This window comes from Canis lupus, chromosome 2 (assembly GCF_003254725.2).
Source record: "Canis lupus dingo isolate Sandy chromosome 2, ASM325472v2, whole genome shotgun sequence".
In the NCBI taxonomy this organism is placed as follows: Eukaryota; Metazoa; Chordata; class Mammalia; order Carnivora; family Canidae; genus Canis; species Canis lupus.
In genome coordinates this window covers 52,966,421-52,986,619 of record NC_064244.1, presented here as the reverse complement: position 1 = coordinate 52,986,619, position 20,199 = coordinate 52,966,421, and the positions used below count along the sequence as shown (strand labels likewise).

The following is a 20,199-nucleotide window of genomic DNA, read 5'->3' as shown; positions in this document are numbered from 1 at the left end:
GATCCCTACAGGGAGCCTGCTTCTCCCTCAGCCTGTGTCTCTGCCTCTCTGTGTCTCTTATGAATAAGTAAGGAAAATCTTTAAAAAAAAAAAACAAAAAAAAACACCAGGTAATAGGCACTGTGCTAATTAATTAAACCCTAAGCATTTAAAGAAGGGAACAAGAAAGGGGCACTTGGATGGTTCAGTCGCTTGAGTGTCTTGATCTCAGCTCAGGTCTTGAGCTCAGGGTGGAGAGTTTAAGCATCACATTGGGCTCCACACTGGGCGTGGAGCATATTTACAAAAAAAAAAAAAAAAAAAAATGTGCTCACTTCGGCAGCACATTGGAACAATACAAAAGAGATTAGAATGGCCCCTGGGCAAGGATGACACACAAATTCGCGAAGCGTTCCATGTTTTTACGCCATGTGGAACCGGAGTGTGGTGAGGGGGGAAAGTCAGGCACCTAGGGGAGGGAACCCCTCAGCCGGGTGGACCCAAGGAAATGGTCCCATTTCATACAAGCTCAGGCCTGCTGGGGCACAGGGAGGCGGGTGACATATGAAAATCACGTCCAGCACCCCTGTGCCCCCGGAGAACAGCTAAAATAGGTTCAGCCTTTTCCACCTCATCATTTCTGTAATCTGTTCTTTGATGTCTTATTTTTCACAAAGAAATTAAATGACTTTCATGAGCTTTAAAAAAAAAAAAAAGAAGGTAACAAGACCATCCTGGCTCTCCCCAAGGGTGGATGTGAGAATGCTGGTAATACCATGAAAGGGACATTTACCAGACATTTTCACTGAGAGCACAGGGTCCTAGCACACACAGAACAGCACCTAACGCACTCCAGACAGGTCAAGGAAGGCTTCCTAGGGGAACAGCAGTGAAAGTTGAAAGATGAAGATTAGCCAGAGGCAATGTGTAAGGTGGAGGAAGACTATTCTAGTTGAAGTACAGGAGCAAAGGCTAGAAGGCAGAACACTATCTATATTAGAAATCTTATTTAAGTAATATCTTGGCGTTCTATTTCTTTGAAGAGGTAGGATGGCAAATTTTAAAAGGCTAAGTGACCGCAAGCTAAAAATTAAATGCTAATAATTAAAATCCTTGCTATAGGGGATCCCTGAGTGGCGCAGTGGTTTAGCGCCTGCCTTTGGCCCAGGGCGCGATCCTGGAGACCCAGGATCGAATCCTATGTCGGGCTCCCGGTGCATGGAGCCTGCTTCTCCCTCTGCCTGTGTCTCTGCCTCTCTCTCTCTCGCTCTCTCTGTGTAACTATCATAAATAAATTTAAAAAAAATTTTTTTAAATATAAATAAATAAAATAAAAATCCTTGCTACACACAAACATTTTCCACTTCATTCTCAAACATCTGTGTAAATAATAGGGTAAAAAAGAGTTTACACTGTGAATAAGAGGACTTTCACACTATTAGAGGCCTTGAAAAAAAGTTTATAAACTCAATGAGAAGATGAGATTAAGTACGAGGTCTCCAAAATTTCTATTACTGTGGACCCCTCCCACCCACCCCCAACAACCCCTGCCAAAAAAGCATTTAGCCCTGCCAAGTATCAGTTTTTTCCAATCTCACCCTTCTTGCCTTTTATGAGAAAACACATTTGGGGCTTTAAATGTTTTTCTTTTGCCAGCTGAAGCTCTGTCAACAGAAGCTGCTGGAGAAACACTACAGGAGAAGACTTTTGCTTCTTGGGTCCAGCTGGCTCGACCAGCCGGCTCCTGGAGCACTCTCGGCTCCTCTAGCAACAGGTTCCCACACCTGTGGGCAGTTCTTTCAGCGCCCAATGCACCAAGCAGCTTCCCTCTACAGATGGTTGTACAGAAGATTGCCTCCAGAAACCCCCGGCCCCGGATGAGCTTTCCTCTGCATGCAAGAGGACAGATTTTCAACACAGTCTGCCAACACAGCTCTATAGGAACTTTTCTGTCATCCAGCAAGCCACGCTGTGCTCTCTTCAAAGAATAGCTCTCAGTCCCAGAGTCCTCTGCCGTAGGTGCTGTCTCAGTCTTAGGTTGGCTGCTCCTTGTCTATTCCTGTATTAAAATTCTTTTTTTTTAAAAGACTGAGAGAGCGACAGATAAACAGTATGCAGGGGAGGGGCAGAGGGGGTCTTAAGCAGATGCTGCACCAAGCACAGAGCCCAATGGGGGGGGCTCGATCTCACAACCCAAAGATCATGACCTATGCAGAAACCAAGAGCCAGACATGCACCACCCAGGAACCGTTCTCTTTACTTTTTATTAGTCAATCATTCATTATTGCAATCACTTATATTTCTTTTTATTAAACTTCTCTCTTGGGCAGCCTGGGTGGCTCAGCAGGTTTAGCGCCACTGTCAGCCCAGGGCCTGATCCTGGAGACCCGGGATCGAGTTCCACATTGGGCTCCCTGCATGGAGCCTGCTTCTCCCTCTGCCTGTGTCTCTGCCTTTCTCTCTCTCTCTGTGTGTCTCTCCTGAATAAATAAAATCTTTTAAAAAGTAAATAAAAATTAAAAAAAAAATAAACTTCCTCTCTTCACTGTATGGTTTCTATTTTCTGACTGGATCCAGACTTAATACAATCCTTATATATAATACTGGACCATTTATGTATATGAAATGTACATCCAAAAAAAGAAACCTGAGGGATCCCTGGGTGGCGCAGCGGTTTGGCGCCTGCCTTTGGCCCAGGGCGCGATCCTGGAGACCCGGGATCGAGTCCCACATCGGGCTCCCGGTGCATGGAGCCTGCTTCTCCCTCTGCCTGTGTCTCTGCCTCTCTCTCTCTCTCTCTCTCTGTGACTATCATGAATAAATAAATAAAATCTTTAAAAAAAAAAAAAAAAAAGAAACCTGAAGTTACACTAAGTAACACTGCATGAATATTTTTAGGCATCCTAACATTTCCTTCTCATACTGAAAAGATTATCTCCTACTTTGCAGACTACTAATATAAATTATACTGTAAGATCTGAAGAATGGGACACTCATCATTATAACCTTACTTTCCTGGGCAAGCTAGCAATTTAATCAGATTTTAAGGATGGGTGTTTGGGGAACGCCTGGGTGGATCACTGGTTGAGCATCTGCCTTCAGCTCATGTCATAACCCCAGGGTCCTGGGATCGAGTCCCACATCGGGCTTCCTGTAGGGAGCCTGCTTCTCCCTCTGCCTCTCTCTGGGAGCCTGCTTCTCCCTCTGCCTCTCTCTCTCTCTTTCATGATTAAATAAATAAAATCTTAAAAAAAAAATGGGTGTTTTGGTATGATGTACAAAAAATTTTTTTTCCAAATATTCCACTGCGCCACCCAGGGATCCCCAAATATTTAAGTAATCTCTACACCCACCATGGTGCTCGAACACATGACCCTGAGATCAAGAGTCACACACTCTGGGGTGCCTGGGCGCTGCAGTCATTTAGGTGTCCCACTCGTGGTTTCAGCTCAGGTTCATAATACCAAGCCCTATATCAAGCTTTGCACTCAGTGGAATCTATTTGAGATTCTCTTTCTCTCTTACCCTGCCCCTCCTATTCACTCTAAAAGAGATAAATCTTAAAAAAATAAATAAAAGTCACACACTCCTCAGACCACGCCAGCCAGGCACCCCATGATTATAATGAGCTGCTTAATGTGTGAACTTGGATTTCTACAAATAAGTTTGCAAAAATAAACCAACTATAAAACACATTTCTGATAAAAAGTGGGAAATCTGAACATAGACCAGATGTTGATTTATACTTCCTTTTCTTCAGAGAATAATGGTATCATAATTATAAAAAATTCTTATCTTTTAGAGAAATAGTAATATGAATAAGATGGCATGTCTGGAATTTGTGGCAGAAAAAAAATGTGGTGTGAGAGAATTATAAAATAAAGCTGGTCATGTGTTAAAAACTGCTGCAGCTGGTTGGTAGGCACACTGAGGATCATTTTTCCCCTAAGACTCCCCTGCTAAAGCTCTTGTCCCTCCTGCTTCAATCTTGACTAGTTGCTCTCTAGCCTGCTGCACAGCTGCTGCAGGTGTGGAATTCTATTCATCCCCTTTTTGTGTTGAATCTCATGTTCTCTAAATCCCATATCTTTCTCTTGATTTACTCTCATGTAATAGTAGAGCACAGCTTCCAAGAAATTCCTAAGAAAGGAAGGTGTAAAATTTTTAGTGTAATAAATTCTATTTATTCTCAGAGCTAACTGAAAATACAAATGGGCATGCAATTCTAGGTTGGAAATTATTTCCTTCAAAATGCATTCTACTGCCTTCCAGATTTCAGTGCTGCTTTTGGGAAGCCTGATGCCATTCTCTTCTCTAAACCTTCATTATGATTTCTATGTAACTTCTCTTTTCTCTCTGTGGAAATAAAATATTTTTCTTAAACTCTGGTACTCTGAAATTTCTCAAGATGTATTGGGATGGGTCTTTTTGCACTTTGAGTCAATTTACATCCATCAATGCTGGGCTATTTTCCTGTGAATTTCCTGTCCTTACATTTTCTTCTGTTTTTTGTTATATTCTATGATCAATCCTGGATCAATCAGCTAGTTTTAGTTTTTGGTCCTATTTGATAAAAGAATACTTTCCCCTGTTTTCATTTTCTTTTAGTTATCCTATGTGAAAATTCTTCAGTATCTTTTATTCTTTGATCCTTTAGTAATAGAGCATCCTGTTCTTGTTTTACAGGTGCAGTATACTCTCTTAGTTTTCTGAAGATGTGGCGAGGGTGGAAAGTTAATTTTCTTCTGCTATTTTTCCCAAGGTTCTTTTTAAGTTAGTCTTTGACGTGGGATGCTTTCATCAAATATCTAACGATCCTTGCTGATTACCTGGTAATTCCAACAGGATGGAAGCACTCATTAAATATCTGGAAATCCCTGATAACTATGTGGTAATCGCTAACTATTCATACTCAAGGTTAAGGTACTAAAAACGTCGATTACAACTCACAGGCCTTCTCTAGAAAGACTGGGTGAGGAATTTAATGCCAATTATTTGTGGGTCTATTCTCGGGGTCATTCAGTTCTTCCAGTAATGGATCCTCTACTCTTTGGTCTGCGTTAAAGAGTTACTACAGAGTATTACGAGGCTAAAGGGTTCTGGGAGCTGGGCAGGGAATTAAATTGAAAGTTTCACAGTTCAGCATACAGACTTTCATATCATCTGCATGTTTTTACTCACATTCTCCACTGTGTCTGAGATGGTGATGCGTGGAGATTTGTGTTTCAATTTCTTTTCTAGAAGAGGGATAAGTCAGGTGGCAATAAAGGTGGAAAAGGGAAGGGACCTGGCTGTGTAGGGGGATCCTGGTATTAACTGCCCATAAAAAATTTTTTTCGACCAAGTTTTTAGACCTATACTTCATTATCATCATCAATGATCAGTGATCATAGGTGTTTCTCAATAACTGAGCACCTTCAGGATTCTGTGTGCCGAGCCACAACTGCCTTTAGTTGGCATCTTTTTCTGTAAAATTTTAGCCTTCTTAATTTCTGGTTTTACATCTGCTGGCATAGTATTTAGGGCATCTCCTAGTTTCAAAGATGGCAATATATATATATATATATATATTTTTTTTTTTTTTTTTTAAGATTTTATCCATTTACTCATGAGACACACACACACACACCCCCACACCACACAAAGAGACAGAGACACAGCAGAGGGAGAAGCAGGCTCCCTGCAAGGAGCCCAATGTGGGACTAGATGCAGGATCCCAGAATCATGCCCTGAGCTGAAGCAGGCGCTCAAAGCCGAGCCATCTCTAAATTATCTTTTTAGAGATAATTTATGGGGGATGGTGCTTGCCCTGCCATCTTGAAATCTTTAAGATACAATTATCACTTTATTTTGAAAATGTCTTCCCTCTATTAAGCACCAAAGCAATATTTTTAAATTCGTTTTAAGTTCACTAAGTATTTATTTGCTTATTTATTTATTTATGAGAGAGAGAGAAGGGCAGAGACACAGGCAGAGGGAGAAGCAGGCTCCATGCAGGGAGCCCGACATGGGACTTGATCCTGAGTCTCCAGGATCACACCTTGGGCTGAAGGCAGTGCTAAACCGCTGGGCCACCAAGGCTGCCCACACCAAAGCAATATTAATGAAGAAATCCACTGCATGTCTCAGCAGGTACTAGATATAGTATGTAACCCAAGACAAACTTTTTTTTTCTAGTAATGAATAACTACTTTTAATTTTCATTTAGTAATGTGAATGGTTAAATTTAATAATCTGTATAACATATTTAAGTTCAAATGGGGCTCTTCCATAATCACTTTTTAAGGATTTTATCTATTTAATCATGAGAGACAGAGAGAGGCTGAGACACGGGCAGAGGGAAAAGCAAACTCCCTGTAGGAAGCCCAAGGCAGGATTCGATCCCAGAACTCTGGGATCACGCCCTGAACCAAAGGCAAATGCCCAACCACTGAGCCACCCAGACGTCCCCCATAATCTCATTCGTAACAACTAATAGTCTTATTGATTTGCATTTGCTAAATATGGAATTTGGACTAGGGAGTCATCCATATTTAGTTAACATAAGTGAATCATGTTCAAGTAACATATCCACATATTATTGCAAACAGAAGCATTACCAAAGAAAGAGCCTGTGCTTATTTTTTTCCTGTTCTTCAACAACTTCCTAGAGGATACCAAAATTTTACCAACACAGTAAAGTAAAAATGACTAAGTATGTGAATGAAATCTTTTTAGTTTTAGGAAAAAGAATCAAATTAATCCTAAAAGGAAGAGAGACACTGAATTTAAGGGTACCATGAGTAAGGAAACCAAGAGGAACTTCTCTCTGGTTCTTTTAAATTTGACTCCATTCATAAATCTTTTTGTGTTCAGATTCATCTCTTTAAAAAATTTTGATATTGTAGAAATTTATTTTTTCTTTTTCATGTCTTTATAGGGAGCCAGGAATCATAAAGCAAATATTAGAAAATCAGTAATTTTTTAATGCGATAGCAATATAGTTTTTATTTATTTATTTTATTTCTTTATTTTTTTTAAGATTTTATTTATTTATTCATAGAGATGCAGAGAGAGAGAGAGAAAGGCAGAGACACAAGCAGAGGGAGAAGCAGGCTCCATGCAGAGAGCCTGACGTGGGACTCGATCCAGGGTCTCCAGATCACGCCCTGGGCTGCAGGTGGCGCTAAACCACTGCTCCACCGGGGCTGCCCTATTTATTTATTTTTTAACAATATAGTTTTTAAATAACCGGAACACTTTAGCCTCTAGCACCTTGTGTATCAAGGAGCCTATGCCAAACCAAATAATGGAAGCTGCAGTCTGAGCTGATACAGCCAAAATCAAGTACTGGAATGACAGCATGCTGAAGATCAACCATATGTCAAAACATTAATTCTGCATCCTGATCATTTAAATGAAATAAAAGGCAGGCAGGCACATGTTGGTTGATCAAACTTTTGTATCACCATATTATCTCTAAAGAAGGCTCTACTACGGGTCTGAAAGATGCCCAGGTGACCTTACTCTAAGGCATAAATTGTCCTCCCTAAACTATAGACTTCTTGTTTATAAACTAAAATGGTATCTTTAAAATCGTGTAGACCAGGGCAGCCCTGGTGGCTCAGCGGTTTAGCGCCACCTACAGCTCAAGGCGTGATCCTGGAGACCCGGGATTGAGTCCCACGTCGGGCTCCCCGCATGGAGTCTGCTTCTACTCTGCCTGCGTCTCTGCCCCTCTCTCTCTCCTGTGTATTCTCGTGAATAAATAAAATCTTTAAAAAAAAAATTGTGTAGACCAGATATAAGGCAGTTGCTCAGTAAATAATACCCAAGTTTATTTTTTTTAAAGATTTTTTTAAATATAAATTCTTTATTTATTCTTAGAGACAGAGAGAGAGAGAAAGAGAGAGAGAGGCAGAGGCACAGGCAGAGGGAGAAGCAGGCTCCATGCAGGGAGCCTGATATGGGACTTGATCCAGGGTCCCCAGGATCAAACCCCGGGCTGCAGGCGGCACTAAACCGCTGCGCCACCAGGGCTGCCCTTTTTTAAAGATTTTATTTATTTATTCATAAGAGAGAGAGAGAGAGAGAGAGGAGGCAGAGACACAGGCAGAGGGAGAAGCAGGCTCCACACAAGGAGCCCAATGTGGGACTCGATCCTGGGAACTCAGGTTCACACCCTGGGCCAAAGGCAGGCGCTAAACCACTGAGCCACCCAGGGATCCCCAATACCCAAGTTTAGATTTTCTGTTAGTCATTGCCTCCAAGTATGTTTAAGAAAAAGGATGAAAAAAAAAAAAAAAGAAAAAGGATGTAAAAAGATCATAAATTGACCCTTTTGGCTCCCGCAGCAGCGCCATGGCGGTCGGCAAGAACAAGCGCCTTACGAAAGGCGGCAAAAAGGGAGCCAAGAAGAAAGTGGTTGATCCATTTTCTAAGAAAGATTGGTATGATGTGAAAGCGCCAGCTATGTTCAATATAAGAAATATTGGAAAAACACTAGTCACAAGAACTCAAGGAACCAAAATTGCGTCTGATGGTCTCAAGGGTCGGGTTTTTGAAGTTAGCCTTGCTGATCTGCAGAATGATGAAGTTGCATTTAGGAAATTCAAGCTAATCACTGAGGATGTGCAGGGCAAAAACTGCCTGACTAATTTTCATGGCATGGATCTTACCCGTGACAAAATGTGCTCCATGGTCAAAAAATGGCAGACCATGATTGAAGCTCATGTTGATGTAAAGACTACCGATGGTTATTTGCTTCGTATATTTTGTGTTGGTTTTACTAAAAAACGCAATAATCAGATTCGGAAGACCTCTTACGCTCAGCACCAACAGGTCCGCCAAATCCGGAAAAAGATGATGGAAATCATGACCCGAGAGGTGCAAACAAATGACTTGAAAGAAGTGGTCAATAAATTGATTCCAGACAACATCGGAAAAGATATAGAAAAAGCTTGTCAGTCTATTTATCCACTCCATGTTTTTGTTAGAAAAGTAAAAATGCTGAAGAAGCCCAAGTTTGAATTGGGAAAACTCATGGAGCTTCATGGTGAAGGTAGTAGTTCTGGAAAAGCTACGGGGGATGAGACCGGTGCTAAAGTTGAACGAGCTGATGGATATGAACCACCAGTCCAAGAATCTGTTTAAAATTCAGACATTTAATGGTGACCAATAAAAACATATTTGTGATGTTTAATTTCTTATCATTCTTTTTAAATAATCAGGCTCGGTGAAGCAGATGTTTTGAACTGACCGTGTGAACTTTTCAGAACTATTGTATGGATCTTATCCATTGCTCTTGGCTACTAAATAGCTGCAAAAGGGTAGTGATCTATTTTAAGCTGTAGTGATCTGGATGGAAGTGTTCTAGATGGTTAATAAAAGGAAACTTTAAAAAAAAAAAAGATCATAAATTGAAACGTATATTTGTGCTATTTAAGGACACAGTACCAGATTTATGCAATCCACCAGTATAAGCATTTGTGTATTCCTTTTCATTTAACAATCCAGAGGATGTTAAGAATGTAGATCAATTTGCTTCCAAAATGATTCAAACTATACTGAATACTTTGGTTTCATATTAGGCTTATTTATTGTTGTTCCTGTTTTCTAGTTTAAGTAGTCTTTCAAGCTATAAAATATTTATGAAGGAAAAATAACACTTTAAGAAAGGTTGAATGCTGATAAAAGCAAACCTTTTGAACTAAGCTGCATTCAATTATTATCTGTTTGGATGGCAAGATCTCACCACAGACTCAGAACTGTGTGGAGAGCATTTCCTGTTTAAACAGGAACAGTTTAAAACAGGAAACATTTAAAAAAATAAATTAAAAAAAAATAAAACAAGGGATCCCTGGGTGGCGCAGCGGTTTGGCGCCTGCCTTTGGCCCAGTGCGCGATCCTGGAGACCCGGGATCAAATCCCATGTCGGGCTCCCGGTGCATGGAGCCTGCTTCTCCCTCTGCCTGTCTCTGCCTCTCTCTCTCTCTCTCTGTGACTATCATAAATTAAAAAAATAAAAAATAAAAAAAATAAAAAAAATAAAAAAAAATAAAACAAGAAATAGCTTCAATCGTTCAGGACAAATAGTATGGCAAAATGGTATAATTCTTCACCAATTAGAGCTGCCTTTCAAATTCCTCATAATTTTAACAATGATTTTTTAAAAATTTTTTTTACTTATTCATGAGAGACACACAGAGAGAGGCAGAGACACAGGCAGAGGGAGAAGCAGGTTCACTGCAGGGAGCCTGATGCAGGACTCAATTCCAGGACCCCAGGATCAAGATCTGAGCCAAAGGTAGACGCTCAACCACTGAACCACGCAGGTGCCCCACTTTAACAATGATTTAATCAACAGTGCCAATGGCTAGTAAGTCTGATGAGTTTTATTACAGTTATACTTCAGATTACAGAAATGATCTATAATAAAATCTTTACTGTCCTAAATGAGAGGTCTTCACATTTCACATTAACATTAACCAATAAAGTTTCAATGGAGGAGGTGGCTTTGTTTTTTTTTAAGATTTTTATTTTTATTTTTATTTTTTTTTATTTATTCATGATAGGCACACAGTGAGAGAGAGAGAGGCAGAGACACAGGCAGAGGGAGAAGCAGGCTCCATGCACTGGGAGCCCGACGTGGGATCCGATCCCGGGTCTCCAGGATCGCGCCCTGGGCCAAAGGCAGGCGCCAAACCGCTGCGCCACCCAGGGATCCCTTTTTTAAGATTTTTAAAATTTATTTGACAGAGTGAGTGAGGGAGCACGCGCGCACAAGCAACAGAGAAAGAGCACGCACACAAGGAGAGCAGATGAGGGAGGAGCAGGCTCTCTGCTGAGCAGAGCAGGGAGCCCAATGCAGGGCTCAATCCCAGGACCCTGGGATCATGACCTGAGCCAAAGGCAGATACTTAACCAATTGAGCCACCCAGGTGCCCCGAGGTAGCTTTTTTTTTTTTTTAACTGGTCTATTGTTGGCTTTTTATTGGAAAACCAGTGCTCCTCTCTGAGAATTATCTATGGGAAGATAATCTTACACAAGTTATACAAATACCTATTACAATATTGTAGTATATACATCAATCCTAGACTTACCCTTAGAAGCAACTCTGCTAATATACAGCCAACAGCCCACATGTCGACACCTACACCATACATTCTAGCTCCAAAGAGTAACTCAGGGGCCCGATACCATCTGAAGAACAAAAAGCAAGATTGTAATTTTATGTTTACTTTTATTTTTTTTTAAAGATTTTATTTACTTATTTGACAGAGAAAACACAAGGAGGAGTGGCAGGCAGAGGGAGAAGGCTCCCCACAGAGCATGGGTCCAATGTGGGACTTGAACCCAGGACCCTGGTATCATGACCTGAGCCAAAGGCAGATGCTTTAACTGACTCAGCCACCTAGGCACCCCAAAAAACTGTAATTTTAAAATGGAATTATTGAAGTGTTTCTTGTAGAAAACTCCTAAGCAAAACATCATCCTACTGATCAACTTCACTTTGAGGGATAGATTAACTCAAGATAAACTAGCTATAAAACCAAGCAATTTCATACTAGAAATTAAACACATCCTTGGTCCATTTACTCTCCCATTCCTTGATGATTAATGCCTACTTCCTCCAGAAACTCACAACACCATTCATCCTCTAAGCCAATGACCTTATTTCCAGCTTTACTAAAAAGAATCCAAGTAATAGAAAGAAAGAAAAATTAAAAACAATTCCATGGACTCACCTATGGTCATTTGTATTTATACCATCTGCCTTCTCATCTGTAACTACAGATGAACTGTCCTGGACTGTTGTAATGCCAGTATGTCAACTTGGGGCACTAGGTACCATGCTCTCTTGCCTATTTCCAAAGATACTGAAATTCTCTTCTTCCAATATCAATGTTTTCTTCTTCACTAGACTTTTCCCACTAACGTACAAACATACCATTATTTCTTCAGTCTTAAAAAATAAACCAAAAAATTAAAGTAGCAAACAAAAACTTCTTTAGGCCCAACTTCCTCTAGCAGCTATCTCTACATTCTCTGGTTATTCTGAAAAGCTGCCTGTTTTTACTGTCTCCAATTACTATTCTCTTATCTTTTTAAACTCTTTCAGCGGGTGGCTGGCTCAGTTGATAGAGCATGTGACTCTTGATCTTGGCGTCATGAGTTCGAGCCCCACATTGGGTGGCAAGTCTACTTAAGATAAAAATGTTTTAAATTAAAATTAAATTTAAACAAGAACAAAAAAAACTTTCAATTAGGCTTTAATCCTACTACTCCACCAAAATTGCTCTTGTCAAGGTGATTAGTGATGTCCAAATCATAATTTAACAATTTTCAGTCTTCATTTTAACTTGACCTATTACTAGCACTTGGTAATACACACACACACACACACATATATATATATATACACACACACATATATATACATACACACACACACACCAGAAACTGGTATATGAAAAACACTGGTAGGGCATCCCGGGGTGGCTTAGCGGTTTAGCAGCACCTTTGGCCCAGGGCATGATCCTGGAGACCCGAGATCGAATCCCACATTGGGCTCCCTGCATGGAGCCTGCTTCTCCCTCTGCCTGTGTCTCTGCCTCTCTCTCTCTGTTCTCTCTCATGAATAAATAAATAAAATCTTTTAAAAAAGAAAAAAAAATAAAGCACTGGTATACAATACTTATACGTGGGTCCATTTTCTTCAGTTCCAAGAGTTCCTAAATAATGTGCTGTATCTCTCCATCAAGTACATCAATAACCACTTATATCCTTTACTTCTTACTTAAGGCTCAGGTGATTGATACCCAATGAGATCTATTTTGAAAGTGCGAAGTTATTTATCTTTTTTTTTGAGAGATTTACTTATTTACTTTTGAGAGACAGCAAGCTCGCACACGTGCATGCATGCACAAGTAGGGAGAGGGGCAGAGAGAGAGAGAGGGGAAACCTCAAGGGGTAGGGCAGAGGGAGAGAGAGACTCCCAAGCAGTCTACCCACTGAGGGTAGAGCCCAAAGCAGGGCTCAGGGCTTGATCTCACAACCCTAAGTTCCCAACCTGAGCCAAAATCAAGAATCAGACACTTAACTGAGACTGAGCCACTTAGGTGCCCCAGGTGACAAAGTTATTAAAAAGAACAGAATATTTAAAGATCTTCTCAGATCCTTAAAGAATCTTGGAAATAAATAAATGACATTTGGGGATGCCTGGGTGGCTCAGTTGTTGAGGCCTACATGTGTTTGGCCCAGAGCATGATCCTGGGTTCTGGGGACTGGGTCCCTCTTTGGGCTCCCTCCATGGAGCCTGCTTCTCCCTCTGCTTATGTCTCTGCCTCTCTCTGTGTATCTCTCATGAATAAATAAATAAAATCTTAAAAAAAAAAAAAACATTCTGACTAGAATTATAAAACCTACTGTCCATATATATTTCATGTGATTTTTTTTATTTTTTACATAGAAAGTATAAAAGAAAACATAAGTACAAATAATAAGATAAACCAAAATATCAATGCACTGCTTTATTCAGAAACTTTTCTTTCTTCTTCTTTTTTTTTTTTTTTAATAAAGCAGTAACAGTTTTATTAAATACAGAAAAAGTTCTCAGGGGTGAGAGAGGTCCCGACAGGGTTGCTCTATTTAGACCATTTTCATTCACACAGAGTGAAATAAAACATGAAATAAATCAGTGACTGACCAATAAAATAAACACAGGTCTCCCAAATCAGGTGAATATGTAAAAGAATAGCCACTATAGTTCCAACTTACCTAACTAAACTGTAGAAGTAGTATAAATTAGTCCCAAAAGTTATTAGACAAATGCCTGAAAACTGAGTTAGTTCAACTCCATCTGAAAAAATGTCTGTAATTATTTCATTGTGGTTAAATAAACATAACATAATCATATTTTTAGTAAAACACCACCAACAATTCCTAACTCTACTGGGATATTTCAGAGAAGCCAAACGATGCTCATTTGGGATTCATATCTATACAATAGGGGCACCTGGCTGGCTCAGTGAGTAGAGCATGTGACTCAAGATCTCAGGGTCCTGAGTTCAGCCCCATGTTATTAGGCCTACAAAAAGCTTACTTTAAAAAAACAAAAACTAAAAAAAAATAAAAATAAAAAATAAAAAATAATAAAAAAACAAAAACTAATCCTGCAAAATATAAACTTTCAGTTTTTTAAGTGATTCTTACCTGGTTACAACCTGATGTGTATAAGCTCTATTGGGGCTCCCAAATGATTTGGCCAGGCCAAAATCTGCTAGTTTTAGAACACCATTTTCATCTAGCAACAAGTTGTTTGGTTTTAGATCCTGTATCATGGAGGTTTTAAATAAACAAGTAAGCAGGAGGGAGAGAATACCATAAAAATACAATTAGTTGGCTTGACAAAACAAAACAGGGTAAAACCTCAAATTTAAACATATCAGATATAAAATCTTACCACAGCAAAAGACTGGTTTTATTACTTAGTGAGACCTTGGATTTACCTACTTCACAGGGTTGTTGTGAGGATTAAATTTAGTGTTTTTTGTAACGAGCCTACTATGACAATGAGGAATTCAATAAATAATTGCTGCTATTAATTTAGTAACAGTAATACACAGCAACTTCAGTAAATAAAAATATTATGCATTTAGAGAGAATGAGGAACATATTCCTCAAAATCTATACTAAAAAGATATTAGCAATAACCTAAAAGGGATTCCAAGTTTAAGGTACGAGAATTACTGACTATAAATTATATATTCTTAGCTATTTATCTAAATAGAGTGCCTAAAAATATCTACCTATAGAGAGTGTCAGCCTTGTTTCAATAGCTAAATATTTCTAATACTGACTCAATCATTTCAGAAACTTTATTTCATTACTTCACAGAATTTTAGAGTTACTGAAATATTGCTGTTCTAAAAATATTTTAGCAATGTATAATTTAACCCAGTCTCTCACTGTATTTTTTTTTCCTGTCACAACAGTATAGCATAAAGAATACTGGACTTAAAGCCAAAAGACCTAGATTCTAATACTCTGTTGGTTATCAGCTACTGACCTTGAAAAAACTATAACCTCGGTCAGGTGACACAGCAAATTAGCTATTCATCTATGGAAAAAAATGAAGAACCGGGCCTCTTGCATTTCTAAATTTTACATAGTATTTTACAGTCCTCATTAGCACCACCTGGTGGAATAACTGAAGGGAACACCCAGAGGAAGACGGGATAAAATGGTCCGGCTTTATTTTTAATAATATACGTATTTAGACCAAATATTTATGTAATAACTGGTTACATAAAACTTGACTAAAATGTAAAAAGTCAATCATAATTGGTTAAAAACCTTACCCTATGTAGAATCCAGTGTTGATGTAAATATTCCAACCCTTGAAGAGTCATCAACATGTAGGCTTTGATGTGTGATGGGGTCAGCACAAGACTATTATCCTTTATTATAACCTGTAAATCCAGTATATAAAATACAATTATTCCAATTAAATTACATCATATAGAATCACACACAGACATATAATGAATTTATCCATCATACGGGAGAATCTGAAGAAACACTGCCTAACTCTCCTTAGGAAGCAGTGTCAGAATTTCCAGAAACAGAATTTTCCAGTTAGGGAAAGTATCTGCTGGGGCTTTTTCTCTTCTACTTCATTGTTTAAAAGGCATTAACATGGTGAACATCTGTTGTTTCGCTTGCCCCAGGATGTACAGCCCTTCTGATAATAGCATTCAACATTCCTTTGGGAAACCACCTGTTTAAAACAGGACTGACCACTACCTGTGGCCTCTAGAGGCAGATACATGACCCAGGCATAGCCAACCACCATACTCAAGCCTGCTGTCCAGAAGACTGCTTTAGAGTTGGACATGTGATCCAAGCTAATCAAACAGGCCAAATACTTCTAGAATCAAGGGGAACAAAGCACCTTCTTTCCTTACAGATTATTAAACTCTAAGGATATAAGCCACTATATTGAGAAATTATGCCCATGAAGGAAGATAACAAAGAAAATAGAGCTGAGTTAAAGTGCACAACTGAGTTCTCATGCATTATTTGAGAACTGTGCTTAAAGCCAGTTTATTGAAAAAAAAAAAAAGCCAGTTTATTCCTAAGCTTATATGTTAGCTAGAAGTTATCATTTTCTTTTTTTAGAAATCCTATTTAGAGGGGCAGTCTGAATGGCTCAGTGATTTAACACCTGCCTTCGACCTAGGGCATGATCCTTGAGTCCCGGGATTGAGCCCCATATCGGGCTCCCTGCATGAAGCCTGCTTCTCCCTCTGCCTTGTGTCTCTGCATCTCTCATGAATAAATAAATAAAATCTTAAAAAAAAAAAAAAAAAGGAAATCATATTTAGATAAAAGGTATCCAAATTGGCAAGAAGTAAACTTTTGGTATTTGCAGATGACATGATACTATACATAAGAAACCTTAAAGACTCCACCAAAAAACTACTAGAATTGATAAATGAATTCAGTAACGTTGCAGGACACAAATCAATACATAGAAATCTGTTGCATTTTCATATACTAATAATGAAGTAACAGAGAAATTAAGAGAACAATCCCATTTCTTAAAAAAAAAAAAAAATCAGATTTAGGCAAAATATGCCCTTTCTAGTGCACAGTTCCATGAGTTTTAACAAAGACATCCAGTTGTGTAACCATTATCATAATCAAGATAGAGTTCTTTTAACTCTCACCCATACCCCAATCGCCCCAGGCCCCTCTATGCCCAATACTTCCCTCTACTCCCAACTCTGACCACCACTGACCTGATTTCTGTTTCTTTAGTTCTTGCCTTTTCCAGAACATCATATAAATGGAATCATATAATACACAGCCTGGACTGAGCCTGAGTTCTTTCATTTAGCACAATCTATGTAATGAGATTCCTCTCTACTGTTATATACATATATGAGCAATTTATTTCTTTTTATCCCCAAACAGTATTCCATTTTAAAGATGTACCACAGTTTGTTTCTATATTAACTAGATGAAAGATATTTGGATTGTTTCAAGTTTGGGCAATAATGAACAAAAGTGAACATCTGTGTACCAATTAATTTCTGGGTAGACATATTTTTATTTCTCTTAAATACCTAGCAGTCATATTGCTAGATCATTCTTTAGCAGTGTATTTCACTGTTTAAGAAACTGCCAAACTATTTTCCAAACTGGCTGTACGATTCTGCATGCTCACCAGCGGTGTATGAGAATTCCAGTTGTTGTTAGTTTTCGAGGTTCCTTAATTAGTATTAAGGAAAAGCCTAAGATCTCATTTTCTCAAAAAAAAACAAACAAACAAAAAAAAAACTTGGCTGTCAAAAGGATGATATTCTGTGATAATATGGAAAAGAAACTCTAAATTCTCAAGGGCCTAATACTCATTTCTCTAAAAATAATGTCAATAAGGTAGAGGGAGCTTGGTAGATAGAAATGTTTTGAAATCCAAATCTCTGTATCTAACACTGGGAATACGGCTAAATGATTCAGAAGATCCTTTACTTAGGAGTACGTTCACATTCCAAAAAAATTAAATATTCCTTTGAATAACAGTACCTTCGAAAGTAGGAAATAAACAGGTTCTCTTTTGATAAAAAGAGAAAAAAAATCTCTTAGGAATCTTAATCTTACCTCTAGATCAGTTTCCATAAAATCAAAGACAAGGCTAATATTAGATTTATGCCCAAAAGCATCAAGGAGCTGCAAAGCAAAATTCAAAAAATAAATAAATAATGTGATTTTCTATAAAGTACTTGAAAATACTGTACCAACTAATTTTTAAAAATTTAAACAAGCATGAAGACTGCTGATAATACACTGTTAAATCTGATTTTATTAAATTTGACATTTATCCTTTTTCTTGCTAGGAATTAGTAATTTGAGGTGTAAAACTTTTTTTTTTTTTTTAAGATTTAAGAGAGGGACGCCTGGGTGGCTCAGCGGTTGAGTGTCTGCCTTCAGCTCAGGGCATGATCCTGAAGTTCCATGAGTCCCACAAGGGGCTCCCTGCATGGAACCTGCTTCTCCCTCTGCCTGTGTTTCTGCCTCTCTCTCTATGTCTCTCATGAATAAATAAATAAAATCTTAAAAAAAAAAAAAAAAAGAAGAAGAATATTTAAGAGACAGAGAGCACAGCAAGGGGAAGGGCAGAGGCAGAGGGACAAGCAGAGTCCCTGCTGAGCAGAGAGCCAGACTCCAGGCTTGATCCCAGGAGATCCCGGGAGTTGGAGATCATGACCTAAGCCAAAGTCAGAAACGAAATCGACTAAGCCACGTAGGCGCGCCTCAACTTTACTATTTTTAAAAAGTCACTAAATACTTAAGCTCGCCCCCCAAATTTTGAGAGCTATGTTTAAGAAACAAATAATTGAAAATCTCACCTCAATCTTCAATTCTGTGCTCAGTTTTTAAGAAAATCCTATAAACAGCAATGGCAGCTATCATTCAATATATGCATTCTCTATGTCAGGCTCTATTTCCAGGTACTTTATATGCATTCAATCAACTAGTCTGGGGTGCCTGGGTGGTTCAGTTGGTTAAGTATCCACCTTTGGCTCAGGTCATGATCCTGGGGCCCAGTCCTGCATCAGGCTCCCCACTTAGTGGGGAGTCTGCTTCTCCCTCTATCTCCCTGCTTGTGATGTCTGTCTCTGTCTCTCTCTCTCTGTCTCTCTCTCTCAAATAAATAAAATCTTAAAAAAAAAAAATCAACTAGTCTTGTCACAACCCTATGAGGTAAGAATTATGGCACCTGAGTTATAGGGAAGCTTACTCAAGGTCTTATACATGCTAAAGCTCTCTAGGCTTCAAAATGATTTTTGACATAATTAGGCTATATGCCAATATTAAATGTTTTAATATTTAATGCTTTTAAGACAACTGCCTACAGGACTAAAGAGAATAGAAAATACATATTATCCTGATAAACTGTAAAGCTTTTTTGCAAGGCTAACCTAAAACAATTCATCTTGCTCAGCATTCAATCAATATCTACCTCATTCAGAAATGGCAGGGTCCCAGATCCCAGAAACAACTCATATCATACTCACACCAATTATATTTGGATGGCTTAGCTCCTGTAATAATTTTATCTCTCTTAAAGCTGTTCTGTTTATACCTAGATGAAAAAGCAAAGCAAAATGTGAAAAATAATTCTGAAATCTCAAATCTCCTTACAAGCATATTTTTTGGGACAAGTTAGTCTTTCAGGAAATGGCAGTGAGTACTCCATAGAAAAATACAGGCTATTGGACAAATTGTTTGACATTTGGTTTTCTTTTATATTGCTTTATTTTGAAAATAGCTTAACAATGACCATGATAATTATTCATTTTGTAGCATATCACTTGAGAAGACTGCTGGAATAACAATGTGTCAGTGTGTAACATTAAAGGAATAAGTCAATAGCTTCCTCTTTCTTGCAGTTATATTAGGAACAGATTCTGGATGCTAACAGCAAAATAGTGGTAAGACAGTACCTTTCCCAATACAAAGGATAGAACTCAAAAATAAGTTCTGGTACTGCCTATTATATATAGACAGATGATGGGTTCTGTTTTATAAAAACTAGTTCTTGATGACTAAACAAGACTTAGCACACAAGGCTTTGGAAGAAGGGTAAAAACATGTTTTCTTCCATTCATCATCTATTTCAGTGTGAGCTTTCTGTACTTCCATGACCTTGTATCCTGATTTTTCAAATTAGAAGGCCAGAAAAATAAAAAACTGCTTGAAACAACATCTTAAAGAGTAATGAAAACAGCAAGACAAGCCACTATAACCTTGTTGCCTTCCATTTACTCAGATGACTTGAATGACTTACATACTCTTAACATCCAAATGGTGGGTATCACAAATATCCTGTCTCTATCCTCAGTCTCCACCCTGAGTTTACTATTCCAGCATCCCGCAATAACTCCATCTAGAATCTCTCATAATTCCAATACTTTGCTTATTTCCTTAGTGAGAATAAAAACTTTTCCTGCTCTGTCAGATTATATTAAATACTCACCATCTTTAGCTTCTGATCTATGTCCAAGTTTAATCTGGCAAAGGGGGGAAGGAACCAACACATTAAAAATATGTTAGCTTATTTAGACTTAACGCATAACATATAAACGCTTCAGAAATGTGACCACAGCAAAAACATGTAGCGACTTATATGTAACCAGTAAACAAAGAGGGAGTGGAAATCATGAATTTGA

At 38.6% G+C, this 20,199-nt stretch overlaps 2 protein-coding genes and 1 pseudogene across 11 annotated transcripts in view; 2 read left to right on the top strand and 1 right to left on the bottom strand.

Moving 5' to 3' along the window:
- The window catches only part of CDK7 (cyclin dependent kinase 7), a 63,653-nt gene that overhangs the window by 35,952 nt on the left and 7,502 nt on the right, over positions 1-20,199 (bottom strand). For 8 of the 10 annotated variants that reach the window (XR_007406955.1, XR_007406956.1, XR_007406950.1 and 5 more), the window contains exons 3-8: positions 20,007-20,040; positions 19,045-19,112; positions 17,627-17,695; positions 15,322-15,432; positions 14,174-14,292; positions 11,062-11,161 (exon numbers count right to left, since the gene is read on the bottom strand). Coding sequence is in view for 7 of the 10 variants with exons in the window: in XM_049103651.1 (XP_048959608.1) it covers positions 11,062-11,161; positions 14,174-14,292; positions 15,322-15,432; positions 17,627-17,695; positions 19,045-19,112; positions 20,007-20,040 (501 nt within the window). In the remaining 3 variants the exon portion in view is untranslated. Of the gene's footprint in view, positions 1-11,061; positions 11,162-14,173; positions 14,293-15,321; positions 15,433-17,626; positions 17,696-19,044; positions 19,113-20,006; positions 20,041-20,199 lie in introns of those variants that run through there. The other 2 variants (XM_049103663.1, XM_025447789.3) reach the window with 2 other exon arrangements.
- LOC112660720 (U6 spliceosomal RNA) lies at positions 307-403 on the top strand (annotated as a pseudogene).
- Positions 8,298-9,160, top strand: LOC112660269 (40S ribosomal protein S3a-like). Its single transcript, XM_049103700.1, has one exon. The coding sequence runs from the start codon at positions 8,320-8,322 to the stop codon at positions 9,109-9,111; it is 792 nt and encodes a 263-aa protein (XP_048959657.1). The 5' UTR covers positions 8,298-8,319; the 3' UTR covers positions 9,112-9,160.